The sequence below is a fragment of the Esox lucius genome, chromosome 1 (genome assembly GCF_011004845.1).
Source record: "Esox lucius isolate fEsoLuc1 chromosome 1, fEsoLuc1.pri, whole genome shotgun sequence".
NCBI classification, from domain to species: domain Eukaryota; kingdom Metazoa; phylum Chordata; class Actinopteri; order Esociformes; family Esocidae; genus Esox; species Esox lucius.
Window position 1 is genome coordinate 8,037,444 of NC_047569.1, and position 25,082 is coordinate 8,062,525.

A 25,082-nucleotide genomic window follows, 5' to 3' on the forward strand; every position below is an offset into this window, starting at 1 on the left:
AGAAATTGCAAAGAAATGAAAGATCTCGTACAACAGTGTACTACTACTTCACAGAACACAAACTGGCTCCAACCAGAATAGAAAGAGTGGGTGCCCCTGGTGCACAACTGAGCAAGAGGACAAATACATGACTGTATAGTTTGAGAAACAGACACCTCACACATCCACAACTGGCAGCTTCATAGTACTCGCAAAAACACCCGTCTCAGTGTCAACAGTGAAGAGGCAACTCTGGTATGCTGGTGTTCTAGGCAGAGTTGCAAAGGAAGTGTCATATCTCAGACTGGCCAATAAAAATAAATGGGCAAAGGAACACAGACCCTGGATAGAGGAAGTTAGGAAAGATGTGTTATGGACAGATTAATCTTAGTTTGAAGTGTTCAGATCAGACAATTTGGTCTGCATCTCATTTGTGAGATGCAGACGAAATGAAACTATGCTGGAGGAGTACTTGACGCCATCTGTCAAGCATGGTGGAGGCAATGTGATGGTCTGGGGGTGCTTTGGAGGTGGTAAAGTGGTAGATTTGTACAGATTACCTCATCAAATGTAACACTAGAATTTCAAAGTTTTGTAAGGCTGTAATTGCTGCAAATGGAGGATTCTTTGATGAATGCAAACTTTGAAGGACAGAATTATTTAAATGAAAAATTATTATTTCTGACATTGTCAATGACTATATTCCTAATCTTGTTTGCAATATTTCCTTTTCTAATTCTTTTCATGTATGTTTTCATGGAAAACATGGATGTTTCTAACTGACCCCAAATCTTTAAGTGGTAGTTTATACGCAGGAAACCTTTTCTTTTGTCAACTATAGTTCATAGTAAATTATTATCTAAAAAGATGTTCTATTTCTAAACACAATTTTTCTACCTCATTTTAAAACAGATGTAGTCATTATGCACAACTCGTTGTTAAGAATTGGGAGGTGTCCAGAAAGGCTCCTCAGCAGAGTTGTCTACCATTAGGGGTAAATATTCTGTGATGCTGTGCGTCAAACAAACGCTGATTGGATGAGCAGTTCATATCTGGTTGTACACTGAATAGCAAACCATGAAAAGCAATCCACCATTAAACTGACAGACCAAAGCATGCAGCGCTATATTCCTTCTCAACGCATTCCCAAACTTCTCTTTGTTTACAATTTGCCATTTCCATTTCTTCTTCGTTTTGTGAAGATTCTTAATACAAGCGATACTGCCCTCTAGTGCATGCGTTTGTTTTACATAAGTATGCTGGCAAGCATCTATGCAAATAAACGTCTGCGGACCAGGCCCGCTCATGATCACGCAGGCATTGTTGCGAAACTCTGTAAAGCCTAAACTTTTGTCAGGACTCCAGCAGCTCCTTACAAAGTCTTAAAAGGTCTTAAAATCAAATCAGGGACATTAAGGTCATAAATGGTCTTAAATTAACTGTACATTTGCTGTAGGTATTACATTGGCAGAGAGTGTGTTTTAAAACTGATGGAAAAATGGTCATGCACAGTAGGTCAAAAGCTTGTATTTTTTTGATTAACTTAGTATTAGATGATGAGAGCCATTAATATACATTTTACAATATGTTAGCTAGCTACGGACTTTGATGCCTGGCTGTCATCTTTTTGTTGTCGCCGCCTCTGACGGATACAATTCATTTTCTTTGAATAGCTTCAAAGCGTTGTTGATGGTTGCGCAAACCTAACGCAAGGCGTTGATCCAATGGAAGTAGAGCCTTTCATAAACGAGGGAGGATCTTCCTTGTGGGTCCTTTGTTCTTCTGCAACATGTGAAAATGTTCTTTTTTGGTTTGTTTCTCTTTTGGTATGAGCACCAAGGAATGGCAACCTATGAATGTGACCTTACGCCTATTAGTTGATTGTCCCGCCTTCCTCACTTTTGGGATAGAACCATAAAAGGAGGTCCTATTTTGAAAAGGGCCGGATTGTAAGGCGAAAAGTGAAAGTATTTGTGACATGGGGTTTGATTGTTCACTACTACATTAGAAGCTGTTGTGCTGTGTAGTGAATTCAGTATTTCAGCTACCTACTGTTTTTTTTGGATAGACAAGCTGTGCATAGCTATTTTTAGACACTCTGTTTTTGTATACACTTCTGGGGACACTTCCTGCACCTCGTCACCCCTCAAAGACTGTTTTGTTTTGACTATAAATAAATATTCACCCTTATATTGAACTCGTCAACATCCTAACCTGATAGTTGGCAGTAGACCGACATAAAGTAGCGGCCCACGACAGAGCTAACTATGGGGTTGTGAGGAATGTCCATTCTTTGTTTGGTCTGCCACTCCCTGTTGAAGTGCTCTGTTGATTTGGGGTTATTTCTTTTTTTGGTTACGTAATGGTCCAACTTCATCACATTGTTTTTCCGTGACTTAGTTACGGTTCGTTTTCTTAAGTTCTGTAGGACGATGTGAGCATGTAGAGAACAGGTCATAACACTGCCGTAGACCAATAGTGAAGCAATGAGCAGCACAAATTGCCTCCCAAAAATGGGTGTTCATCCTTGTAATCCGGGGTCCCACTATTGCCAACAGCTGATCAAACTGATGTTGGACAGTCTAGAATAGTGCTGGAAAAGGCAATTTTCAAGGCGAAGCTCCTGAACCAGGCATTAGTACTTCCTATGCTATTGCCGGGCTAGTAGAATTGGGTGAACTCAGTGGCTACGGTGGTGCTTTCTCCGGTTATACAGCAACAACAACAATAATCCTCTTCTTTCGATTTATTGCTAGGTATGACAGCTCAGCAAAACTTTGTATTTATACGTGTCTATACAAAACCCTCAAATTACAAATCCAAGCAGGAAGGATGTTTGTTGGTTTCATGTTACATTTTCAAAAAGTATAAAAAAGAACTTCAACACAGAAGTTCAACACTGCCCTCCCCCCCGAGAAACAAACAAACCGCGGATGTGCCCATAAGCGGCCATCTGTGTCAAGGCGGTGCATTTGCAGGCAAATTTGCGCCGGAACAGTGGATGCGGTTACACAAGGATCCCGGTTTGGGGGTTTGACAATGTGGTCACCCTGGGTTTTTGTATGTCCCAATTCAACCCTATTAAAGACATTACCACAAAGGAGAAACTTAATAATTGCGAACAACTTAGCAATATTTTACTCGCCCATTATTAGAAAATAATGTTCTTCGTTCGCTCTCGCCTTTCGATAAAACGCGCTCTGGGTTGCAGCTACAACGTCATTTTGATGCGACTCTGATGGCATTGCAACGCGTATTGCGCTACATCATTAGAAAAATGTATACTAAAGTAGGACTCCATCTATTTTCTATTTAAGAAATTGTTTAGATTTTTTGATTTATTTATCTTGAATTACATTTATTGAGATCTTAAAAATCATTCAAAATGTGCAAGAACCCTGTCTGTAGACCTCTCAGCTGCTGAGGACCGCATGACCTATTACTCTGAAAGTTTGGTACTCAAGTGGTGGTTGTGATTTTTCACTTTCTTCTTCAAGGCAATAAACAACCTCGTCTTCTGACACTATGTCATGTTTTATTTTGAAGCTAAACATCTCAGTAATGCCAAGGGTGCATTTGTGAAATTACTTTTCGTCTTGACTTTCGTAGTGGGGTTTATTTTTAGTGCGCTACACCAGACATTTCAGGTTAACACCTCGCATACCAGGATTTACTGCAAAATACAACAGCCTGCTCTAAAACAATCCAAAACAACAGCTAGCAAACACTGATATCCATGTCTCTCCCATTCTCTCATTTCCTCGCTCATCCCGCCTCTCTCCCCACATGTCTCAGGTGGTCAGCAGTGACACCGGGTCCTCAGTGATCTGTTGGCTTGTGGACACAGGTCAGAAGGTCAAGCATTTTCATCGTTGCCATGGTGACAGCGAGATCTCCACCATGGCGTTGGATGGGACCCAGACACGCCTGTTCACCGCCGGAACAGATGGAGTAGTCAAGGTCAGTTAAGGCTGTCCTGATCTTGATTAGCACAAGATACAGCTATCGATCTGCGTAGGGCACTCACCTGTTTCAGTGTGTACTCCACCTCCACGGGTGAATACCAGCTTATTCAATATTTAACTTATTTTGGATGAGTTCAGGGAAATAGATTACAATAATATAGTTTTGAGACCCTATTTATTGATTGTACAATAAAGAATCTAGTCAAACGTGACCCTTGACATCTAGAAGTTTTGAGCAGAGCTAGCAGAAGCAGTGTTGGAAGGCAGCTATCTGACATTTGACTCTGTGAAACTTGTTTAATCTTTCCTGCTTCTGTTTCTGTTGTGTCAGGAGCTTTCTCGTCTGCTGGCTGCCAGCTTTGTTTATTTGTGTTACTGTCCGAATCCCCTAGGGGAGGGTGTGTGTGTGGGTGTGTGTGTGGGTGGGTGGGTTTGCATGACTTTGTGCATCTGACTTTGTCTGTTTGTTTTTGTGTCTGTCTTTCTGTCTAGAGTCTCTGTCTTTCTGTCTGGAGTCTCTGTCTTGGTCTCTTTTAGTTTGTCTCTCTGCCTGTCTGTTTTTGTTCATTTTGATCTGTCTGTTGGTCTCTCTGTGTTTATGTCTGTCTGACCTGTCTTCTGTCTGTCTGACCTTTCGTCTGTCTGTCCTTCCATCTGTCTCTTTGTATGCTTGACTCTTGGTGTTTGAAGTTATCCTGGTCATTTCAATTTTAATTTAAAAAGTCTTCCTCCTGACTGTGTTGTTTTGTGGTTCTAAGCAGTTTTGTGTTATTCTAGATCTGGGACTTTAATGGGCACTGCCACCACAGGCTGAACGCGGGCAGAGACCAGGCGGTGGCCATCTCCCAGGTTCTGGTACTGAAGAGAACCGTGTTGGTCATGGGCTGGGAGAGGTGCGTGTGTATGTCGTAATACTGGCAGGTCCGCCTGCCTGTCGCCGTCTGCCTGCCTGTCGCCGTCTGTGCGATGGTTCATCTCTCTCCCTCACTTCTCTTCAGTTGAGAGCAACTGTCACTTGGTTAACGTGACACACACAGACAGGAGGAACATCAGCCTGAACACAGCATGAAGGCAGCAGTTCCAGTCATCAGAACATGTAGCGAAGATGCAACGGTGATGACATTGAGGGGGGCATCCTTCTCCTCTCTCCTTGCTCTCCTCCTGTTATTACTCAAGCACATCTAGATGTGTGAAACCTCGGCAGTCAAAATACAGCCATGTTTCCTGTTTGTCGTCGTCATCGCCGTCACCTCGTATCCAACCAGCTGAAGACAGCATTGATGTTATGGAAAAGTCATCTATCGCTCACTCTGTCTTTCTGTCTCTTTCTTGCTCTCTGTATCTAAATTCTCTGTGTCGTTCTTTCTCCCTCTTTCTCTTGTTCATCTCTTCTTTTTTTCTCCCTTTCTCAAAAATGTTTTCTCTTTTTGCCCCTTTCTTCCTCGTTCTGTTCATGTCTCTCTCTCTTTCTTGTGCTTCCTATCTCTGTGTCTCTCTCTGCAGGATGTTAACAGTGTTCAGACTCCACTCGTTCTCCCAGTTCTTCGTTCAGCCCTCTGAGTGGAAGGGAGGCGTTCACCACCATGACGACATCCTGTGTGCTGCATTCCTGCCCCCTCAGACCCTTGTCACAGGTGTGTCCTCGCATGTGGGCTTGTGCCCACAGCGTATTTATCCCTCAGTGTGTGCGTACTTTCACGCCTTTCCAAGTTTCAGAAGGAGGGAAAGAAAGGAAAGGAAACTGCTAAAATATCCACTGAAGTGAAAAATATCTGGGAGCAATTACCTAGTGATTAAAGTGAGTTACCAAAGGCACTGCACTCTCACTGTCGCTCTGCTGAAGAGCTGTGTTAACGTGCGTCCATCCGTCGGAGCCAACGGAAGCCTGAACTGGCGCTCAACTCTAGACTGTGCAGCATGGCTTTGACTAAGCAGCACTCATCTTACCCTACCTACAGAATGACCCATCAGAACGCACTGGAATGCTAAATACGCTAATCTTTCAGTCAGGATGCTCCTGGAGTTCCTGGTGCTTGTAATAGGTGAATTCGGTATTAAGCCGCTACCTATGTCTATAAAATTGCATTACCACTACGACTACCGATGCCTGTATTTCTGCTGGAAAAGTAGAATCAGCCCCTCCACTGTAGAGGATTGTCGAGTAGGTCTATTACAAAGATTGTGCCAATGACTCATAAACTCATCTCGTTGATCCAAATGTCTTCCAGCCCAACTAGGCCAGCTGAAAAGGTACCGTTTCTGAGACACGGTGGCCATGTTCCCGTGGTGAGGTAGAACACAGACTCCATTAATCTTGCACCAAGACTTCTCTGTGAAGGATTCACTGCCGTGATAAGTACCTATAGGAGGAGAGAGGGAGCACTTTTAGGAAAACAATAGAACATGAGAGTACACTTTGGGCAGATAAAGACAGACGGAGTGGGGGAGAACCGAACGTGCATCCGTTAGATGAGAAAGGCAGTGGAAAGGAATAACCGGGGGCTACACTTTCTACCTTCTAATCTCTCCGTTTTCTCTTTCTTCCATTGTCTCCATTTTCTCCTTAACCCTTTTGCGACTATCTCCCACCGTACTCCTGCAGTTCCTTTCTCTCCCTTGCTTTCTCCCTGGATTATCCGAACAGCCAAATAAAAAAAAAAGACATTAGTGTGTGCGCACACGTGCATTGGTTGGCTCACGTGCACTTTACGCCCGGGTGCGATCTTCGTGCGCGCACCCCAGAATCAGAATGCAGGAGATCATTTGGCCTTCGGGAGACTGTACTCGCCTCATCAATATTCAAACCCAGTGCAGCGCTTTGCTTGGCCGCTCCGACACTCGCAGTCTGTCTGACACAGCAGGGGCGCGAGCAGCCACAGTTCCTCCTTCCTCCTCCTTTAACTTTTCCCTTTCATTTTGCTCCGTCCGCTTGTCTCAACCCCGAGCGCAGGCCTGGTCTCTCTTCCCCGCTCCTTTCTTCTCCGTTCATGTCCTCGTCTCGTTCGTTTACCCTACAAGAGGTTCGCCGAGACAAGAAGTCAAGATTCTTTAAACTTTGTCTTTAATCCTTCGGCTAAGTAAGTGTCTTGACATTCCTGATGCTCACAACCTCTAAGTTTATGCTGCCTTTTTTTTTAAGTGCCTTTGCAATTCTCTTTGTATTGGAAAGCGCTGAATAAAATGCGTATATTATTATAAGTAGGGTCTGTTTTCAGTGGGTTTCCCTGGCTTTGGGCCTACATACTTGGTGTCTTTGGGCATAAGGGCTTAGGACTGAATATGCATGTTCAGTAATATCCAGAATGTGGGTGCAAGGCTAATGTCCTTCTGGCTATGCCTAAGAGATCTTCCTCTAGCCCTTATAGCGTGAGAAGGCAGGCTTTCTCCTTTTCTCTTTATACTCTCACACTTTCTGTCCTATTCCACCAGTTCTTTCTCTCTATCAATGTGGGTATCTCTCTCTCCCCCGCTTCTTTCTCCCTCTGCTACTTCTCAGTCTTTCGCTCTTCTCTCTATCTCCCCTCCCATTCTTTCTCGTCCCTCTTGGTCCATCTATCTTGAACCTGTACTCCTCACCTGCAGTGAAGCAGAGCCTCTTTCTCTCTGTAACTCTCTACGCTCCCCCTCTTCTTTCCTTTTCTCAGTGTTCCCCCGCTGTTAGCCTTCTTGGAGGCTGTTTGCACACTGCAGAAGAATGAGGGGGACTGAGAGAAAGAGGGACAGAGGGAGGGAAGTAGAGAAAGGAAGAGGAGGAAACATTTAGAGACAAAATGAGAAAGTGAGCAAGGGGGGGGGGCAGTGATTACGGTCAGTGGATATGGCTGGCCCCTGGGCAGCATGAATAATTCAATGGACTCCCAACAGTCATTAACCTCCTCTTCCTCGTTCCCCTTCTCTCCCCCAAACCTTCTGCTCGCACACTCCTGGCCTTCATACCCTCTTACTGTTCACACTCTCCGAATCTGCATACACTATACCCCTTTTAACTTGCACTAAACAGTCAGGGAGTGTCTACTGTATTAAGCAGTATTCAGACCACTGGCATCGGGCCCAGTCAGAGCATGTAGACATAATTCTTCCTGTCTGATTGGAGTTATGTCTTGGCACGTCACCTCAAGTAAAATCATTCTGAAATGTGCTGCAAAAAAGCATGAGCATTTCAGGAACGCCTTTTTTCTGTCTCTCTGGACAGGTAGTTATGACGGGGAGCTCACTGTTTGGAACAACGCCACAGAGAATGCTTTGAGAAAGCTCCATCCAGACCCTGAGAGAGAACGCAGGAAAGCTCAGACAGGTGAGAACCCCACATATTCACGCGCTGCCTTTCAAAGTGACTAAGATAACGACTACTTGACCCCCAAAAACCCCCTACATAAGACAAAACTGCACAAGACCTTCCTATATGCATATTTCCTAGCCCTTATTTAGCTCAAAGCAACTTCAGTGAGTAAAACGCACACACTATCGCTGGGTTGTGTGGTTGTCCCACCTAGCTAGCTCAAGATGAATGCCCCAACTGCAAATTGCCCTGGAATAGAGCGTCTGCTAAATGATTCAAATGTAAATGTAATGACCCCATCTCTGCAGTGAGTAATGGGAGCGGTGAGGAGCCGGAGAGCACCGAGGCCATCACCAGACTCTTTTTCCTGCCGGGTCGCATGGGGGCGGCCACTGCTGGTGAGACCATTACTGTCCGTTTGTGAACTACGGTGAAGGGATACATTTGACCAGGTGGCGTAGTTTATGTGGACATCTGCTCATCAAACATCTCCATTCAAAATCATGGGCATTAGTGTGGATTTGGTCCTGCCTTTGCTGCTGTAACAGCCTCCACTAATCCGGGCAAGCTTTTTATTCAATGTTGGAACTCAGTCTGCAACTAACCACTGTTTTTATAATCACTTTAATCAATACTACTTCTATTAAGAAGATATTAGAGTATAGATTCCTGCATTAAATACATAGATTTTTTTTTTTTTAAATGAAATGTGTTTTTTCCTCACCTTGCACAATTCTCTATTCAGAATAGCTTGAAATGACAGTTATATTTATTGTTTTAGAATTGATCTATATTTCCACGGTGTGCTTAATGAATGTGTGAAACATAGACACTAACAAGAAGAAATATGGAACAGTAAAACTTCACTGAGAATCTTTTAGCAGGCAGCTTTAACTGAAGTACACAGACAACATTAATATTAAAATAAATGGATTGACTAGAGAGATATTCCTGCAAATGCGCCGCCTTGCCCAAGATGGCCGCTTATGGGCGTATCCGCTGTGGGTGTTTGTTTTTCACAGGGAAGGGCTGTGTTGACATCCCTTTGTGAACTTTTTTTTTTTACATGAAACCAACCAAAAATTAGTTCTCTCTAATGGGCACAATAAAAACACATGTCATAATGAGCACTGTGCTAGCAGGCAACGTATTTCTGTGGTGCTGCCATAAAAAAACAACTCTATGCTAAATAAACACAGCACACTTAGCAACACAGTGCCAACTTATAAAACTGACCTGAGTCACCAACAATCCCTGCCATCATCCTCCAAGCATTTTTGCGCTTGTCCCCTCTACGATTGGCTTTTCCTCCAGTTGGTAGCAGAACTTTGCACATGGAGCAAAAATATTTCACATGTGCCGTTGCAGTACAATGATGGACCATCAAGGAAGACCACATCTTGTTTATGAAACGCTCTACTTCCATTGGATAAACTCCACACGTTAGCTGGATTCATTTGCATAATATTGACTGTGACCCAACTTCACGCGCCGGAACAGCTCAAAAATCTGCGGTGTCTTCCCGAGATGTTTTGCGCAACCGTCAATAACGACTTACGGCGTTATAATGCATAATATGTGTAACACTTCATTCACACACAAGTGGTGAAATCACTTGCCAGGTGGCATTGTCCCGCCTTTGCTGTTTTCACCAATCAGTTACTTCAAGCTGGGAAAAGTAGCCTATTCCGTTAAAGGAAGGAAGCGGGCCCAACATAAACAAAACAGAGTAATAATCTCCGTTCATTAAAATGAAACTCACTAAAAGAGGGGATTTGAGCAGATTTCTCTGCTATGGCCTACTAGCATTTCAAGAGAACAGTGACAGCCCTGCAGAAACCTTTCATTCATGAAAATCGGTACATGTCATTTGCTTTAAAAACGACATTTACTGGAGCAGGTATCTAGTATTTTGTTTTGGTTAATAGCAAATATCTAGCACTACTAAATACATATTATGTATTAATTGATCGAGGGTAACTATAGGTCAGAGACTCTGAGCGATCCTTGGCCACGTTAAATTGTTTCTTATATTGTCTAGATAGACCGTTAGCCATTCCGTCATGGCCAGCTCTGCCATCCTGCTTCAAGGAGCAGGGCGGGAAGCCTTTTTTTATCCCGCTTTTAACAGTGGCATGCTTATGTGTGAATGAGGGCTTTTAAAGTTCTGCGCAGCTGGACTATGCATTCAAGATATGACATCTCACTTAATCTTAACTCATTAAACTAAAACAAACTCACTGAAATACAAACAATGGCAGACTTGTTTTAAATGAACTTAATATGCTGAGCACTTTTCAACCTCTGTCAGGTCTCAAAATGTGTGCAAGCATTTCTGTCTGGTTCTCTTGTCGTGCAAGTTCAGCTTTGAATATTTCTCGTTTTTCTGTAGTTTTCAGTGTAAATTCCAAAATAATTTTGTTGTACATTTCTTTCCACTGCACACTCAAAAATGGAGGAACGAAACAAAAACAGTTATATTCTTATATGTACACTTTTTAAGAATGTTCCCTCAAAGGTACAATTTTGGTCTTTATGGGGATAGAAGAGTGAATTAAAACCAAAGAGAACAAATTTGAAACATTTCATCCCTGAGGGTAGGGGCTGCAGCATTCAAAATGTGTGTAGGTCATTTGCTGGTACAATTTGATAAGGTACAAAAATGGACTGGCACTAAAGGGTACACAATTGTCTCTCAAAAAGACAAGCATTTGTACCCTTTTAAGTACACACCAGTACTTCTATTTCTGAGTGTGTGGTGTAACATCAGCCTCTGCAATTTTATTCCAACCTTTATTTATTTATTTCTGCATCCCAGATAGACTCAACTTATTGATGATGAAATTCTAATCGAAATAAAAGTGCTTCATTATCGAATTTGATTAGTTGAAGCGGCCCTAGTTTGAACATTGCTGTGAGGATTTGCTTCCATTCAGCCTCAACAGCGTTAGAGAAGTCTGGCTCAATATACCATAGAAAATACCTTCTCCACTGGCACTGGAACCAGCAATGAGCTTTTTGAGTAGCAACATTTACAAATGATTTAAATATACCTGGTTACCGGTGCTAAGATTTCTCTTGAATGTTACATTTTATGAAACCTCCCCCTAAATGTCAAAATACATACATTTCCTTACCCAGTGTTTCCAGACAATGACTTTGTGCACAGGGTATTGTCTGCCGAAGCAGGGAAGGGCCTTCCTGAACGTGTTGCCTCAAAGTTGGAAGTCATTTTATGTTGTAATGTTGAACTTTCCCTGGAACTTTTCCACCAAAGTTTACAATTGGCACCATGCATCTCCTGGCATCCGCCAAAACTGGATTCATCTGTCGGTCTGCCAGATGGTCAATTGTGAAACATTGCTTCAGAAAGTGCTGATCCAGATTCCGATGGCAGCGAGCTTTACACCAATCCAGCCAACTCTTGGCACGTGGTCAACTCTTGACCACATTTCAGAACTCTGTAGTGAATGTTGCAACCGAGAACAGACGCTATTCCCCACTCGTCGGTCCAATTCTATGAGCTGTTGTTGCTCGTAGACATTCACACTTCACAATAACAGCACTTACAGTTGGCTTGGGCAGCTCTAGCAGGGCATATACTTGATGAACAGACTTGGTAGATAGGTGATGTCCTATGACAATACCACATTGAAAGTCACTTTGGTATGGGACATTTTACTGCTAATGTTTGTCTATGGAGATTGCAAGGCTGTGCGCTCAATTTTATTTATCAGTCATCAATGCGACGGCCTGAAATTGCCAAATCCACTAAATGAATGGAGGCAACATACTTTTGGCCATGTAATGTATATTTAACAAATTTCTTCATGCAATGTTCTGGTCTGTAGGTGGTGCAGACCTGGTATCGTGTGGCATTTCTGGTTTGGTTCGGTTCTGGAACACCATTCGGAGCAGTTTGGTTGCTGAGTTCACTGCTCACAAAGACTCAGGGTCCATTGTAATGACTGTGAGTGCCTGTGGTCAGTTCCTGGTCACTGCTGACATGCAGGGAAGACTGAAGACCTGGAATATACAAGTGAGTCAAAGACAGAGAGAGGGAGACGGCACAGGCAGACAGACCGAGTGAGACAACGAAGGCAGACAGAGAGACGGCTGAAGAATAGCTTTTATGTCCCTTTTTTCGGGTGCTGAGGGTAATAAATATGGCAGCCAGTGTAATTCCCCTTGGCTGTCCTTGAGAGCACAAGACACTGACGGATGAAGGCAGGCGAGGCCATCTGTCAGTCATCCACACCTTTGAATATCAGTGCTCTGCTTTGTGATGATGGATAGGATGGAGAGGGACAGATGTTTCCTGTTCAGCTGCTTTAAGAGTCTATGATCTTTTGTTGTGCCGTTCTCTCTGATGTGTGTGTGTGTGTGTGTGTGTGTGTTGGTTTGTCATCCTGTCCATTAGGAATTCTGCCTCCAGCCCAACAACCAAGTGACCAATGATGCTCCAGACCTGTTGGGTAGTCTCCACCCACACCTGGACTGTGTGACTCACCTGGAGCTGTGTCTCCATGGCGACAGGCTCCTCCTCCTTTCCTCATCTTCAGATTGCAGCGTAGCCCTCAGCTATATGCCAGGGGTGACAGTGGGTGTGTTCGGACAGGTGTGTGTTTTTATTGATCCAAATGAGATTGCTTAGGGGTTAGGTTTAGGGTAGGATTTACTTTCAGGGTTAGGTTTAGAGTAAAAGTCAGTTGGTTCAGATTATGTTTAGTGATCATGTTTTTTTTTTTTTATGTTTATCAATTCTTGGTTCTCACAAGCATAGTCATAGAAACTTTCTGGCCCCCGGTTATTTTAATGTGGATGCGTTTGGTGATTTTTCCGAGTGCGTACATTATGTTGTGGCGGGAGGCAACAGAGAGGTGCTTATTCTTGTAGTACGCTGCCACTTTAATGTAACATGAAGCAGGCCGTGCCTGCTAAGCTGTATATTCATTTTGTTTGTTGTTTGCTGACACAAAATGGTCAACTTAGTTAGCATTGAAATTCACATGTATTTATTAGCAACCGTAGTAGAAGTTTATACATCCTTTTTATGTAATGTAACTTTAGATGAATTGTAGTCTATACTCTTGTCAACAATTAATGTAGACAGGTTTTTCTAATTCCATTTTATAAAACATTATACTGTAAGATACTGTTAACGGTTGTGAGGGCTTACGCAATCACTTGGCTACTCACACAATGTGACCAGGAGAGACATTGATGGGAGTTGACTTAGGTGAAGTCAGGGGTCATTTCTGTTGATGTAATTTGCAGTACTACTTGCCAGTGAGGCTGGTTATGTACTTTGATTTGTTCAATTTCATCAAGGAAAACGTCTGGTCATGCATGTAGCTTGATCCAAAGAGCACAAGCAGCTGAGCATGAGCTCTAACCCTTGGAGTGGTGCCTTCATGAGAGGCATTAGATTGTAAGCGAAACAGCTCAAGTTGGAGGTCATTGGGAAAGTGTGGTACACATTGTATGTAATGAAGAGGAAATCAGTGATGTCATTTTCCAAAGTTCTGCAGTACTTAAAGCTTGAAAATTCACCATGCAATGGGTGCAGTAGTGTCAGATCTCACTCTTAATATTGTCTGTGCAGGTTTAACACTTTAAAAACAGCAATGCTTTGCTCATTAGTCACCCCGTGTTACCCACAACATCTGTTTGAATGCCCGGCACTCATTGTCTGCTTTCCTTTGACAGACTTTTGAATACTAGCTACTATATCTCTGTGTGGAAAAACAAATGTAATCTAATGCACATTCGTTGTCCTGCTGGGCAATAGCAATATATCATAGCAAGGCGGGTTTCAAAATGAATGTTTTCTGAACTGAGAGGTCAGGGCTGGACACTGTGCATTAATTTGATATAAGATATTTGGGCAGTAGGAAATGCTAAACATGCAAAGGCTCTTATGGGTTTAATCTGTATTTTCCTATGAATGGGCCGCGGGCCGGATAGAATGACTCATCCGGACGGGTCCGGCCCCGGGCCATGTTCAGTCTGGGTCTGTTCAAAGGCTTCCAATACCTGACCTTCATATGACCTTACATACTATAGTGTATGTAAAGGGCCACGCAGCCGCGCTTCAGTGTTCATCTGGATCCCTTATATAAGTGTCCTTATATACAGAGACTGTAAAAACACAATATTATTTATTTTCTAATTGTATATTTGATTGTCAGGCTCAAATAAAGTATTAAAATTATATGATTTTGTGTTGTTACGCGAGTCTGATGAATAGGGGGGGTTGATGAATTTTAAGTCAACTCCCTTTTAGAAGTTGGTTTGTTAAAAAAGCACATCCATGTTAGATTAGCCCTTAGGCTGTCTATGGAGCATTGCCTCATTTCAATTAGCCTGAGGCCTGTAAGCTGTTTTGAACAACTCACCATGAACCTTATTCTTTAGAAAAACGGCGGTCCGCGAGCCAGCCTCGGTCCAAAGCGGCCAAAACTTTTTTGGTAAAATTTTATTAAAATAACAATATCATAATTTTTTTTGTCAAAAGGAGTGTGTAGGTTTTGAGTCAAACTTCAACTACAAACTTTTTAGGTATAATTTTGGTCAATTTGCTTTGCACAAAGTGTGTTCCAACCATCTGCTTTAAATGAAATAGGAATGTGGCAGATTCAAGTTGCCTTACAGACGTTTGTAGTAACCATGTCCCTGGTGCATTTCATAAAAATAAGTTGGTTTAAAACACTTATTATAATTTCTCTATTATGCGTCTGTTATTCACTGCTACTGCTTGGATTCTGAATAAGGCTTTGTTTCTAACCTAGTTTTAACACCCCGCGCGTCGTTAGGAGGAGCACTGGCGTTTGATTGGTCCTGGGTCTCCTGAAGCGGGAGAAGGAGAGCCCAGGGAGGGGATGGTGAATCCTCAGAGGCCCAGTCACACAGATCCTGACCTGGAACACCCGTCTCCCCAGGTAATGGAGAAGAGGGGGGAAGAGGTGGGAAAGGAAGAGGCCAGAGAGGACAAAAGCTTAGAGAGAGATGAGCTGGAGTCAAGGTATGTCCCCACTGATTTAGACTAAGGGAATAGCCAACAATATTAGCATTCCAGTATCAATAATCTTACTTATACTTTGCCTTGGAGGATAGAAATATGGGCTCACGTTTTCCCCTCCAATTTCTGGTGTGCATGGTGGGGTTCTGTCAGGAAAAAAAGGTTCCACTGGGGCGCAACACGACGTTCTGTATGTTAGGAGTATAATACTTTATGAAAGGGACTGCAGATTGACTAGCGGCATGCGTAGCAACAAAAACCATTGGAGACATGCAAAACAAAAGGGTCTTTGTTGCTAACTAGGCGTACGCCCTTTAAAGTGTCTCCAATGTATTGGCATGCTCTTCAGTGGCAAATCTTGTTTCACCTACTCTTTCTGTTAGTACGTTAGTTTGATGTATGTGTTGGTGTGTCTCTAGTCATCCAAGTGACAGTCTTCCTCTGAGTGATGATTTAGGCCGGCGCTACACAGGCGAGCAGGGCTTGAGGGTGAATTACAGCAGACCTCACCTCAGGGAGACGCCACTAAATACTGACGTTGGTAATTGAAGGCTCAGGTCTTTGGCTTTCTTCCCCTCTAATTCTCTATTTAGTCTTTAACCCTTTTTCTCTTATTAGGAAACATTTGTGTCTGTCTCTGGGTGCTGTCATGTTTATTCATAAGTGTGTATTTCTTCTCCAGGAACATTTAATTGGTTGCGTATGGAAGAACTACAGTGTGTGGGAAAGTTGTCCAAACCAGAGTTCATCACACACCCTCACCTCTACTTCTACCAAAAGGATGAGATCAGTGCTACACATACTCCCCTAACTGCCAGCACTGAAGGTACACACATACACACACACACACACACACACACATCCTTGTGGGAATGAGAGAACCAATTCTCCATGTTTCCTATCTGCATCCTATTCCAGTCTATTCTTAACCTCCATAACGGATCTTTATGGCCAATAATGTCAAAGCCTAAAATGAACCAGTTATAACCCGAATTTGAAACCCCTAGCACTTTTTCCACTAGCCTTTTTCCTGGTAGGGACCGGCTGAAAAACTGATTTGTGAGGACTTACTATGTACGTCAGGGCTTCATGTCCTCTAATGTGTTGTTGATATGTTTCAAACACACAAGATCTAGGTGTCCTGATTTCTGACAGTCTAGTTTTAGGATATCACTCTGTCTCTCTGCCCTTTTGCAGTGGTGAAGGCTGCCTTTGACGAGCGGAGTCTGTTCCCCGAAGAGCTCCTGGTTGGGGAAGACGGGCAGCCTCATGGAGCCAAGAAACTGGGGAAGCGGGAAAACCAGAGTAATGGCAGAGGGCGGGGAAGGAAGGTGAGGTGAGGCACTCACAGGTGTGTCAGGAAACAGACAAGGTCTGTTTTAAATTACTGGTGAATGTCTTTCTCTCCAGAGAAAAAAAAGGCAATCAAGTGAAGACAACATTTATACTTGTCTGATTTATTTCTTTAATTTCCTTTTTATATGACTGTTAAATCATATCTTATCAGTCCTGGCATTTTTAGGATTGTGTAGGCCTGATAATCCCCTGCTGTTAAATGATGCTTTCACAGTGTGTGATTTCATCTATCAGATCAAATGTTAATAAAACAACGACAGTTTAATCTCAGGTGAATGTTTCCCTTGTACGACTGTATTATGTTTTTAAATTACATTCATTTTCTCTGTACGTAGTAAGAAGAGTGGAAAATATTAAAATTACTTTAAGATAAACTGTGTGTCTCTCTCTGCTCCCCTTTTTCACAGTTTCTCTATATTTGTGTGTGTTTTCCTCCAAGTGTTTGTCTCGCTCCAACGTTGTACAAGTTCTGGCAAGGACAGCTGATCAGTGATGGCCAGGTGTTGTGACACTGAATTTCCCAGTTTCTCTGACTCTGACTTCAAGTTCTAACCTGGAGAATTCCTTGCGGTTTCACCTGTCGCATCCTTCCGATTCAGTTCCAGCACTGAGGCAGAGGCAGTAGCCTGGGGACATTAACTGTACCGCCAGCTAAATGACTATGGCTCTTTATAATGGAAATTAAAGCTCTCTCTATTGATTCTTTCCCAGTGGATGTTACTCTAATAGTAATGGCATCACAGTACAGACCAGGTGCTGGGTTTTTAATGGAGCTTACTGTCAGAACTATAGCTTATTCCCTTTGCATGGACGTAGGCGGTCTGCGTGTTGAGTCAGGGCCTTACTTTCACAGCGGTCGGTGTGCCGATCCACTGGTCCAAGCCCCGCCTTCCCGGTCCCTCCCCTCCAGCGCTACACGACTAGGTAAAGAAGATGAAGCATTCCCTTCAAGCTGGCTTGTGTAAGTTGTGTCAGAGCCCGATAAATGCTTCTGGGTTGTGTCTAGAGGAGCGGAGATGGGGGAGAGAGAGTTAGATAGAGATGAGGTGCATCGCTCATCAGTAGTTTTAAACCCAGACTAAATCGTCTTTTATCCTCGTGTGGCCAAGCCTCAGGCAACGGCAACATTAGAAGATTGCGGAAGTTAGCCGTCTGGCCTTTTCGGCCCTAGGAAACACCCCCCCCCCCCATACTCTCCAATAAGTTTACAATTTTTTTTTTAACAGAAACCTTAACTAAATGACCGCTGTGGGAAAATGACTCTTTCAGGAGTTTTCCTGGAACTTTATCACGTGTGTGTGTTTCGATGTGTGTGGGAACCCTAGCGCTCAACAAAAAAGTTCTCGATCTGGCTTGGGAGTAAGGGGCAATTGACAGCATTCTTATAGGCAGTCTGCCAGGCAGTCGCTGAGGAATGGGCCTACTCCATCACAGGTAATGCCTTTGTGTGCGTGTGTGTATGTGTGTGTGTGTGTGTCTCGAGCAAATTGTGGAGAGTAGAAGGAATGGACCATCTTCATCAAGGCAGCATTTCTGCTGTGAATGAGAGCTTCAGGTCTGTTCCACTTGCTCTATCACCAGCGCTGCCAAGGTGTGTGTGTGTCTGCAGAGACAAGAGTTATTGATGGGTTCGGGCATTTGGTCTAATCTCCCGACGACAAGGAGAGCTTAAATAACCACGAGAGGAATGAGGCCTGCATTTCGCTCTCTCACACAGACAAAACTCTGAGTCGCACAACATTTATGATGTCTATTAAAGTTGGGTAACCTTCTTTAGAGAAGCTGACGGGGAGAACACACGCACATGCGTGCGCACATGCGTGCACACAAAGTACAGCCTAAAGTAGCAGGGAAGAAAGCAATTACATGGTTAATCGGGAGGGTTTAATTACAATCTGAGCTCGTGCTGGTGCCGTTTTGGAGCACACCTGTTAGCGCACATGATGAAACCAGATGCCAATTTTAGTTGTTACTGGTCTGATTTTTCTAGAATAATGTATGACGCTTGGTGACAGTGGTTGTTCATGTGTTGTTTAGATGTGACAGAGCAAGAGAATTCCGTGCTCTGTTCGAGATTGTTAGTTGTGACTGTACTGTCATACTGGAGGGGAAGCGCATGGATATACAATTTTTATTGGCATGTCTTGACAGTCTAAAAGCATGTGATATTATACTTACATGCATTTGGAAATATTAGAGGACTGTTTTTGAGGTATATAGTCCAGCCAATTCAAATATACAGGCATTTTATTTGAGGCACTTCCATAGAACCTCTCCCACAACCTCAGTCTGTTGCCATTGAAGATAGCGCAGCTTTTGAACTAATTCAGCCTGTCAAGTCAACGTGACTTCTGGTAAAGGATTCTCGCACGTCAACTGTCTACGTGTACATTATCAAACAGACACGTCTGTTTGTAAAAAAACAAACAAAAAACATGTTCTTGCTAAAACCTGCTCTCTTGTTTCTCACTCAACCTGGGCCTTTATATGTATTGTAATTCTACTGAGACATTTCCATAGAGTTAATAGTGTGATAAGAACAATACACATTTCTAATGTCTGTGGGGCACAGCACTTCTGTGTCTCTGTATGCTGTGTTTCTGTCAGTGAGAGGGTGAGCTAATTACCATAAATCACATCTACATTTGTCATGTAATTTAGCTCTCAGCTTCTCTGCGCCTGGTTAATTTTAGAGCCCACCACAAATAAGATTGACTGTCTCATAGATTAATAGCTGGAATTCATATATCCCCTCCTACACACACGCATACTGTCAAACGAATATGGAAGCAAACACACACGTGAATGAGCAAACATGTCTTGGTCTATGAATAGTCACACAAAACAACTCAGTACAGTTTAATCAAAAAGTTTGAACTCTTCCTGCTTCAGTAATTCATCCTGAGCACTGAAATAACTCACTTTGCACTGATAACAAACCCACTGACATGTCCTCGCACTACTATGAAACAAAACCCTACAGTGTGAGAGTAGAGAGACAAATAACTTTAAGCATAAAGTAAAATGTAAAAGACACCTACACACACATATACACACATAGAACACAAGTTGCCCAGCTGTAAACAGAAGACGCTCCGTTTGCTAGTGGAGGCCCTGCTTGTTTAGCCGTGTAACTCAATTTGAAATGCTAACACTGCCATTGGCTCAGGGGCATGCTACCATCCTCCCGGTTCCTGGCAATTTAGCTCCTGTGTTTTAGCATGGAACAGCGTGTAGCCCATATTTCATACACTGTGCATAAAATTAATTGGGAATTTGGGCTGCATGGAATAATTTGCATTGGGCTGATTTGAATTGGAGATGAGAGAGGGTGCAAAGCTCTGTGTGTGTGTGTGTTCCCGTTTTGTGTTGCTGCATGGTTTCTATTTCTGCCGAGATTGGGTGTCTCTGTGTTTATGTGCTGTGCCGCTTCCATTAACGAGGAAGACGTTTAGCACCATCACTGGAGAAAACGAGTTGAGAGGGAGCAGAGCAAGCCGAAGAGCGGAGGATGAAACGCATTTAACTAAGCATGTATTAGCATGTATTTACATATGAGTATAACAAAACTTACTCAATCAGTATGGGTCAGCGCTCTATAGAGACTGGACTGAGTTTGTAAAACGAGTCATTTTCTTGGTAACGCAAATATCTCTAACATTAAGGTCTCCATCAATGGGACAGACAATGTGATTATGCATCCTCAAGAGAGCCAACTCTAATGTAAACCCTTCCCTTATTTAGCCATTCAGATGCTGAAGTTCCTCTGACCTTATAGGCGGAGGGAGAGTAAATAAGGCTTCTCAAAGCTGTTCAGTCTGACAGGCTTTTATAAGCTTGGAAACAATACTGATCTCTGAACTCTGCCCTCCCTCTCAAAATCTTTCTTTCTACAGTATCGCATACCTGTATCCATCTCTTCCACAACCTCATAGGAACCTGTCTGCTTTTCACTTCAAATGAAAATGGTGATTGCACAACCGTTTTTCAAATTGCATTTTTGATTAATTGGAAACACTTTCTCGGGTATACTTGCAGGCTGGATATGACTGAAAATTGGCTCTCTAATATTGGAATGTTTTTAGTCCTTTCCTTTTACTGTGAGAAGAAATGTAAAGGTGGTCCAACTTGGATATCACAACTTTTTCAGTAAGGGTTTGGATAGTAGCACTTCAGCTAGCTCACAGTACTTTGGTCACTTTTTTCGACTTCCCAGTGCAACAGATAGGGCTTTAGGTGTTCTGGATCCGGATTGATGATGATGTGTGTTCGCTGTCGCTGTGTCATTGTTACGATCGCCTCGTGTCATAAATTAAACCAGCTGCGGTGGGGTGTTTGTCAAGGAGGGTTGAAACTGTGTTTGGAACACTTCAAATGAGACCAATCTATCACACACACACACACACACACGCACACAGTTACATCGTCTGATCCCATACACCTGCATCTACTCCAGTACGCATTCTGTGTAGTTAAGTCACAAAGCTTAGGGGGTTTGATATATACCTTGTGAATGCTAAGCAGCAGTTACAAACAGCCTAATATAAACTAGGTTTAGAGCTATACATTTACTTTGACATGCGTACAGTGCAGCTACAGATCAGAAGGTTCATACTCATTCGTTATGAATGCAGGGTGGGAAATAGTTAACGAAAAAACAGACAAACAACGAAAGGAGAGTGGAACTAGTAGAAAAGCCAGTAGTGGTATTCCTGGGAGAGATCTAGAATAGAAGGTGAGAGGAAAAGGGATGGGTTCATTAGAGCGCTGTCTCCACCTGTTGCTCATCAGTGAAACACTGGCAGGCTGTTGTCTGACGCCCCCAATCTGAATCAGTCTACTCTCTCTGTCGGATTCTGTGTGAGTTTGTGTGAGAGTGTAAGAAACATCTGTGTGTTTTAATGTCACACACCAAGGCTAATGAGCCTGCAACTGCTCTAGTCAGGTGTGACGCCACACTTAGTCCATTCAGCCTCTCTGTCTGTCTCTCTTTCTGCCCCTTTTGCAGTACACTTCTCTCACTTTCTCTCCTCTCATGTATAATTCACAGGGAGAAAATATTCCATTGTCACTTGTTTAGAAATGTTCAAGGGGTTCTCAGTCTGGTCTGTCTCCACATCAGAGGAATTCTGAGGTTAAGAAATATTAGCAGGGATATTATCCATGTGGACATGGCCAGAGGCATGACTGTCACACCATATTCACAGTGGTTTTGCTGCATGGGAGAGGTCTGTGTGTGTGTGTGTGAGAGAATCATTCAGGACTGGGAAATGACAGGCCTATTGGAGAAGTGTCCCGTGGTCCTTTATGCTTTAGATGTGTGGCGTATTGGTATTGTGTGCACTTTCTACATTTTCATGACTCAGTAAAGTGGTTGACCATACACATTCACACACACTGGGGGCCAGGAAGAACACACAAACATAGTTTGTACTCTGGATCTGGGTCTTGCTGGTATTGTGCGGATTCAGTAATATGTTATATAATGGCCACAGGGCATTAGAATACACAGGGAGAATCCTGGAGTGCTATGAAGAGCCCATTCAGGCAATGAGGTACACACGCAATATGAATAGTGATGATATATGAATAGTCATTTCTCATTTGCCAATCTAATGCTTTATAGGGTGGCTGGACATTTGAAAGCAGGCCAAACTCTACTGGTAGTTGATCCAACTTGAGTCCCATCTGTTTCCATTTAATTTCCCCCTATCCATTTTGCATCTCTCAAGCCTCTTCATCTCTCTCTCTCTCTCTCTCCGTCATACCCTCTTTCTCACTCTCATTCCTTCCGCCCCCCCCAACTCTCTCTCCAACCCCCCTCACTCTTCCTCTCTGTCTGTCTGTAGTAATCACTCAGCCCCCCCCTGTCTGTTCTTCCATGAAATTAAAGCGCTTTAAGCCGCTGTTAAATCAGAGTCTGTTTGGGGAAAGTGCTGTGATGACAGAAAACTGTCGTGTGTGTGTGTGTGTGTGCGTGTGTGTTCCTGCGTGTGTGTTCCTGCATGTGAGTGTTTGTGCGCACACACTACGGTATTGGTAAATGTGTGTACTTGTACGCTGTGTTATTAAACCATAAATAATCTTTAATAGCAGGGGTGCAGTTTGATGCTAGAATCATTAAATAAAATGTTGATTGTGTGCTGTGGGGGGTTGGATAAATGAACTCTGTGTTACAAAGCTAATGAAATCCATTAACCGCTACGAATGTTAAGAGCGTCAGTCTTCACCACTGGAGTCCCTGAACCGGAGTTTGGACTACATTGCTGTGATGGGACTGGTAAGCACAACAGCCAGTTAGTGTCCTATAGTACTACAACTAACGATCACATTCTGCTAAGGACAACCGCCAGAACGATGACAGTGACGGCGATGATTATTGAGTTGGCGTGGCCAACGCTGCACTATAGCCTTTGATTCTGACCATCAGGTCTAAATACCCCGTCCAGGATAGAAAGGGTTTCACTCTCTTATCATTCTTTCGCCAGGGCCAGGCACTTACCCCACAATGCAGAAAAACATCCTCTATTGTCAGCTACCTAACCTGAGTTAAAAATTACAGTGAATTTGGGATCACAAATTTGTATTGTGTAGCAAGCTTGGAATGATCTTTTGTAGTGACAGAGAATGAGTTATAACGGGGTTTGACATTGTGAGTTCTTTAATGGTCCAAACAGCTTTAACAGAACTGACCAACAGCATATTCTACTAAGGACCTGAAGATGGCAGTGTACGTCCTTCAAACAGTGCTGTTGTTAAAATTGTGTGTGCGGAATGTGTCTGTGTCCTGTATAAGTGTATGTCTGTGTGTGTATCCCTGCGTGAGTGTGTGTTTGGTTACAAGAGAGTGGGAGGGAGTGTGGGATGGAGAATGAGAAAACTGAAGTATATTAGAGTAATGTTATACCATGCCCTCCACCACACATTGCATCACAAAGTTCTGCGAGAGAGAGAGAGAGGTTTTGGTGTGTGTGTAAGATTGGTGTTCCTCAATCTTCTTTATCACAGTCAGCCTGTTAATCCCCAAGTGAACAAGATCCACCTGATGTTTTGGGCTATTTTCCCCTCTATCATTTCCTGCCAGGCTTCTCCAGTGATAGAGGGGAAGCCTGGCAGGTAACTGTAAATGTCTTGCTTTCACTCTCACCGTCTCACTTCCTCTCCTTCTCCCTCACATGGGGAAAAAGATAGATAAACTGTCTTCATTCTACTACTTCTTGTTTCTCCTGTCCTTTATCTCCCTGTACATCTCTTGCACTTTCCATCATTGTCTTGTTAGCTGGTGATATCAGAGCGACAGTGTGCCATCAGCAAGACTTCAACTTCTCTTACCATTTCCTCTCTTTGTTTGTCTCTCCTCTATCTTTCTGTCTCTTTCTCTCTTGCTGTCTGTCAGATACTTAGCAGGGTCGTCCTCAGGGCATGGCAGATTGGCCATCTGGCAATTCCGGGAAATGCCAGATGGGCTAGACCGTTTTGAGTTGGGGAGGGCAGGTCAAAATTGACACAAGATATTACACAAAAATTACAATGTCGGCTGCCATAGGCCTGTTAATATTTGCTAAAACAAGGTGTAATTTAATTGTTTTTGGATTATAATGGGTGTTTGGCTCTTCAGTGGTCAGTGGTTGGCCCAGCTCAATTTTGTGAGGCTGAGTGTAAGTCACGCAAAATCACATTCAAAGTCAAAAGCAACATCTGCAAAGACATCTGCTCTAACCTTTGTCAACAACAGCAGAAATCCTGGGTCAAAACCCTAAAAAGGTCTTATATACAAACATATTGAACATTGCTGGGGTCCCTGTGTTCAAGTGAACACCTTATCAAACACATGGACTGCATCCCCACACAACCATCACAAAAACCCAGTATTGAGATGCTGACACCTGCTAATCATCTAACTAAAACCGATATGGTTGTTTGAGTTTTATTTGGATAAGACCATTGTTTGCATCCGTCAGCTAATTAGCTTATTTCTGACCAGCTGTCCCATACAGAAGAATTATATAAGCCGTATCCTTTTGTACTATCTACTGTGGCAGGTGAGTGACACACAACTATACAAGCAGCAAAACGTACATTGGCGACCTCCATGTGCTAGCCAACGGTACCCTGACTTCTGTTAGGTAAAGGGATGAACTCCTCAGATCCATCGTCAGATCTTATGCTGGTGCAGTGGGCCATGGGTTTCTCCTGGGGCCGGCAATTCCCAGTCTCATGTGGCCAGAGTGTATAGGCAGTTCCTGGATGATGAAGGCATTGATGCCATTGACTGGCCCTCACGTTCCCCAGACCAGAATCCAACTGAGAACCTCTGGGACGTTATGTATCAGTGCATCCGATGCCGCCAAGTAGCGCCACAGACGTTCCAGGAGCTCACTGATGCCCTGATCCAAGTCTGCGAGGAGATCCCTCAGGACACCATCCGCCGTCTCATCAGGAGCATGCCAAGACATTGTCAGGAGGACATACAGCACGTGGG

General features: G+C 43.3%; 1 protein-coding gene across 6 annotated transcripts in view; it reads left to right on the forward strand.

The window, feature by feature from the left end:
• LOC105006334 (WD repeat-containing protein 49) overlaps nucleotides 1–16,941 on the forward strand; it is a 32,386-nt gene extending 15,445 nt beyond the window's left edge. For 3 of the 6 annotated variants that reach the window (XM_010864803.4, XM_020046697.3, XM_034291661.1), the window contains 11 exons: nucleotides 3,775–3,939; nucleotides 4,722–4,837; nucleotides 5,448–5,578; nucleotides 8,137–8,238; nucleotides 8,532–8,621; nucleotides 12,075–12,262; nucleotides 12,644–12,841; nucleotides 15,039–15,247; nucleotides 15,664–15,785; nucleotides 15,927–16,070; nucleotides 16,442–16,941. In XM_010864803.4, the coding sequence (XP_010863105.2) occupies nucleotides 3,775–3,939; nucleotides 4,722–4,837; nucleotides 5,448–5,578; nucleotides 8,137–8,238; nucleotides 8,532–8,621; nucleotides 12,075–12,262; nucleotides 12,644–12,841; nucleotides 15,039–15,247; nucleotides 15,664–15,785; nucleotides 15,927–16,070; nucleotides 16,442–16,584 (1,608 nt within the window). In that variant the 3' untranslated portion in view covers nucleotides 16,585–16,941. Of the gene's footprint in view, nucleotides 1–3,774; nucleotides 3,940–4,721; nucleotides 4,838–5,447; nucleotides 5,579–8,136; nucleotides 8,239–8,531; nucleotides 8,622–12,074; nucleotides 12,263–12,643; nucleotides 12,842–15,014; nucleotides 15,248–15,663; nucleotides 15,802–15,926; nucleotides 16,071–16,441 lie in introns of those variants that run through there. The other 3 variants (XM_010864804.3, XM_010864808.3, XM_020046710.3) reach the window with 3 other exon arrangements.
• Nucleotides 16,942–25,082: the final 8,141 nt, after the last annotated feature.